Source organism: Sinocyclocheilus grahami, unplaced genomic scaffold, assembly GCF_001515645.1.
Source record: "Sinocyclocheilus grahami isolate Dianchi unplaced genomic scaffold, SAMN03320097.WGS_v1.1 scaffold484.1, whole genome shotgun sequence".
NCBI classification, from domain to species: domain Eukaryota; kingdom Metazoa; phylum Chordata; class Actinopteri; order Cypriniformes; family Cyprinidae; genus Sinocyclocheilus; species Sinocyclocheilus grahami.
Window position 1 is genome coordinate 622975 of NW_015505663.1, and position 4588 is coordinate 627562.

Below are 4588 nucleotides of genomic sequence, written 5' to 3' on the forward strand. Positions count from 1 at the left end.
GTGTATAAGAAACATTTGGTGAATTTTCAGTGATAGTGGAGCAGTTTGTCAGTGTCAGCATCTCTGTGATCTTCTGATCTTCAATAGTAACAGTAGCAGAGACTCTTAAACCTGAACAGATCATCAAAAACGTTTATGATCATAAACAATAATATAGCACATAAAAACTTCACTGAAGGAGAACCAACCTCCAGTATATTGTAGCTGGTCAGAAAAACTACAGGAGCAATTTGGGAAAACTGCAGGCGGATCAGACCCGTCACACAGGTTTACACTTCCTTTAGTGAAAGTACATGAGAAGGCAGGATTTCCTGTGCTCTCCAGACTCAAGGAAAGATGTAGAGTAATCTGTGTAGAAGAGGGCAATGGCTGGTAAAAGCAATCTTCTAAATATTAACTAAATGATGATAAGTAAATAATTCTAGCCAATGTCTACCTTTCTAGAAGAATTCTCTGCCATCTGAAAAGAAAACAGTCGCGTCTGGAGAGAGTTTTTTGGGATGGACACCCATGAAGTATTCGAGCACTCATCTTGAGTAGAACATCTAGATAAAGACAGCATCAACCAATATATCACTACAGAACTGTTTGCACACTGCTCATCTTGTCTATATAGAAGATAAGAAGTTAACATGCTGTTCTACAATTAGGCATATTTAGTGTAGATGCAGATCTCATGTGTGATGTGAAAAATCACATATGATAAAGACAGACTGACCTGTGTGTGTTCACACACCAGCCGCAGAGAGGATCCAGAGCAGCTCTGCAGTCTATCAGAGTGCTGTATTTAGCACACTGAACAACGGACTCTCTTCTTAACTACATGAACAACATGAGCAGAAAGAGACTGTATGACAATGCGATCTAACGCATCAGATATACTGCCTGATTTAGTAACTGCATAGTTTCATTCAGAGGTTTCTAACTGTGGGGCATGAGAGAATCGCCTTTATTCACTGATTAAAACAATGTCTTGGATCAGCTTTTTGGCTTATAGGGCAAACCATTCTTTTCATATTGTTCCTGAAATGCATTATTACATTTTACTTACTCATTTTAGAAAAGAGTAAGTAATTTTTAGTTAACTAAAATGTTATATACAGGAATTATTTATTATTCAATACTAAAATGTTTCTACTATAGTATATATACAATATAAACTCTAAAAAATGCTGGGTTAAATACAACCCAGTGCTGGGTTACTACCCAGAAGGTTGGGTTAAACATTTAACCCAACCGCTGGGTCAAAACAGCCCAACTGCTGGGTTTGTCCCTATTTAACCCAGCACTGGGTTGTATTTAATCCAGCATTTTTTAGAGTGTATAATGTTTTTATTGTTTGTTAACTGGACATTTGCAAACTTCACCTGTTTCCTCAGAGCGATGTAGATATGTTTGAAATCTACTGGATCAAAGTGCATTCTGGGAAGCACTGCTCGTTCATCATCAGATTTAAATAGCACTATTGGACATCCTGGAGTGAATTTCTCATCCAACACAAGCTAGAAAAACAGAACAGAAATACAAATCATGAATTATTATGACTGTAGTAGTTCAAATACACTGAACAGCTTAGAGCTATATGTGTAAATGGAAATGGTGCAGGTATTAGAAATGAAAACCCATTGAGAATTGTGAAAATAAATGCACGTGTATGAGATAGAATTGAAGGAGACCTTTATGAGTTGACCATCACTGGTTCCTATGAACAGCACAATCCAGGATCCACTTCTAACTGCTGCCACTGCTGACATTGAGCTGTGCTTGAACACCACAGAGAGCGGCTGAAGTTCAGTATCACTCTGAAACACAAACAACAAACTGAAACTTTATATGACTTTAGTTCAATTACATTTAATCATGCAACAGATTCAGGTTATTTTATCTTTATATAGTAAAATGTTGTTCTTATCTTAAAAGGCGTGTATATTAAACACATGAATGCAAATTCCAACCTCAGAACCACATGGGTTTTCACCAGAAGCGCAGAAGCCCTTCACTCGGCCTTGAATGCTGCTGATGTCGTACAGAGCCAGCGCGCTGTTCTCCGGATCCTGCTGATTCTGCGCACTGAACACACCTGCCCAAATAACGCTGTTCACTGAGGGAATAACAGTGCAGGCGACGAGCACTGGACGAGCTTTATCACTGCAGCATCGTATCGTTGCAGCCTGTAGGGATTTGATGATGTCTCTCTTTTTTCCTTTAGAGCTGTTCATCCACAGGACGAGCACTTTCCTCTCTGAGCCAGTCTTTACGTTGAGAAATAAGTAGGATTCTGAGGGCGAAACTCTCTTGAATCCGCCAACAAACTCCACATCTCTCACTGTGCTCTGAATGCTGGCATCTGATCCTTCCGCAAATATAGAGAAAATCCCACCTGCTTTAGACTGTAAAGTGTTCCACAAGCTAACAACAAAATACCTGGTATCTTGAGGTTTTACATCGTCGTCTTTTTTTACATTTACATTTAGTCATTTAGAAGACGCTGTTAGCCAAAGCAATTTACAAATGATGACAATAAAAGCAGTCAAAACTAACAAAAGAGCAACAATATATAAGTGCAAATGACAAGTCTCGGTTAGCCTAATGCAGTACACACACACACACACACACACACACACATATATATATATATAACACACACAAAGAAAAACAAGTAGATAGAATATAAATAATAGAAAGCTTGTGTTTTGTTTTTTGTTTAAATAAAAAAAAGATAAATAGATAAAGTAGAATTAAAATAGAATAGAAAGTGCTAGAGTTAGAGAGTCAAATAAAGATGGAACAGATGTGTATTTAGCCGATTCTTGAAGATGGCTAAGGACTCAGCTGCTCGGATTGAGTTGGGCAGGTCATTCCACCACAGTTCATGTAAAAGTCTGTGGAAGGGATTTTGTGCCTCTTTGGGATGGCACAATAATGCGTTGTTCACTTGCAGAATGCAAGTTTTTTTCTATTAAGTTTAAAGGCAGATTTTTACTCCTAAGTGAAAGTTGTAAAAACCAGGTGTCTCATTTATAAAACTCTCCATTGATTTCATCCTAAAAGTGAAATCGGATCAACAATTGTTTTGACATCACCTCGTACTTCAGCTTCTCATCAAATCTTCTAACCAATCAAATGCTCTCTAGAATCCGAAGCGCCCGCCCCCTACACTATAAATAGACTGTGCTGAGATCGATCGCTTGTTCAGTGTAGTATTTCCTGTACAGTGAATAGCACGTAGTGCACAATGTAGGCGATAGGGAACGATTCAGACAGTATAAATATGCTTTCGATTGGGGCAAATGAGGTCTGGTTGTTGTGTCACGTGAACCACGTGAACCGAAAGTCTGATCCGGACTTTGGCTCCAGTCCAGAGACGCGATCGCACGGAGCCTTGCAAGTGACATCGCAGGTAGCGGAGAGTGCAAGTGAAGCTTGCAAGTGACTTCGTAATTTAGTTTCTTTTTTCTTGCCTTCACCACCAACTGTTGTAAAATGTTGAGAGATTCAAACAAAAAGTAATCATTAAATAGAACAAAATAAAAAAGACTGCAAGTGATGTCACTAGCAGAAGCACAAGTGCCCAGTTAATTTCGTTGACGAATAATTTGTCATAATTGTCATCAACGACATTTTTTTCACCGACGTCAACTAAAACGATAACGAACTAAAACTTTTTTTGAACGACAAAAACTATGACGTAAATCTATTGACATTTTCGTCAACGAATAAAAACCAGACGAAAATGTTGGGGAGGGACGATTTGGGAAGAGTCTGCTGCGTGGTTCGGCGGTTATATGAACCGGCGGGATATAAGCTAAAATACACTTGCAGCACGTCGCATAAAACGTTAAAAAAAGAGAAGAGCAGACATATGGATAAATCTGACGACGCAAGAGAACTCAATTCGGTCCGGTTTTCTGAGCGCAGACACTATACACACAAAGCGCGACTCACAGCGCGCGAGTAGTCTTTCGCGTCACATGAACGGAGAATTACACACCAAAAGATGTCGAATTGTCCGTTTTGACGAGTATTCATGTAAACACAGTTGATTATGTCTTAAGTGAACGTAAACAGTAGGGAGAATGTGTATCAGTACATTGCATCCATTGCAGCTGTGCATTCGTTTTTAAAGGGATGGATAGCAGCCTAATTTAGTTGCTATTGTCCGAATCATTGATGTTAAAGGGGTCATATGATGCTATTTTAAAGATTATTATTTTGTGTATTTGGTGTAACAGAATATGCTGACATGCTTTAATGTTCAAAAAACATTATTTTTCAAATACTGTACATTATTGTAGGTCCTCTATGCCCCGCCTCTCTCAAACGCATGGTTTTCAACAAAGCTCCGTCCTTTGACAAGCGCAGTCTGCTCTGATTGGCCATCTGACCCAGTGCATTGTGATTGGCCGAACACCACAAGCACGCATCGGAAATGTAACGCCCCTTACCATAATCGTGAGCATCAGCTTTCAAAGTAAATATAATAATAATTATATATAATATTTAAATGGGGAGTCATCTCAATTATCACCAGTAAAATATGGAGTGCCACAAGGATCTGTCCTAGGTCCTCTGCTATTTTCGATATACA

The 4588-nt window shown here is 38.9% G+C and overlaps 1 protein-coding gene across 1 annotated transcript in view; it reads right to left on the reverse strand.

Annotated features, from left to right (window-relative positions):
- LOC107553871 (plexin-C1-like) overlaps positions 1 to 2465 on the reverse strand; it is a gene marked incomplete at its 5' end in the record, with an annotated part of 4121 nt that extends 1656 nt beyond the window's left edge. Inside the window, 7 exons of the mRNA XM_016236196.1 lie at positions 14 to 111; positions 189 to 348; positions 437 to 545; positions 719 to 819; positions 1368 to 1502; positions 1677 to 1802; positions 1956 to 2465. Of these exons, the coding sequence (XP_016091682.1) occupies positions 14 to 111; positions 189 to 348; positions 437 to 545; positions 719 to 819; positions 1368 to 1502; positions 1677 to 1802; positions 1956 to 2465 (1239 nt within the window). The remainder of the gene's footprint in view (positions 1 to 13; positions 112 to 188; positions 349 to 436; positions 546 to 718; positions 820 to 1367; positions 1503 to 1676; positions 1803 to 1955) is intronic.
- Between the last annotated feature and the right edge of the window lie 2123 nt (positions 2466 to 4588).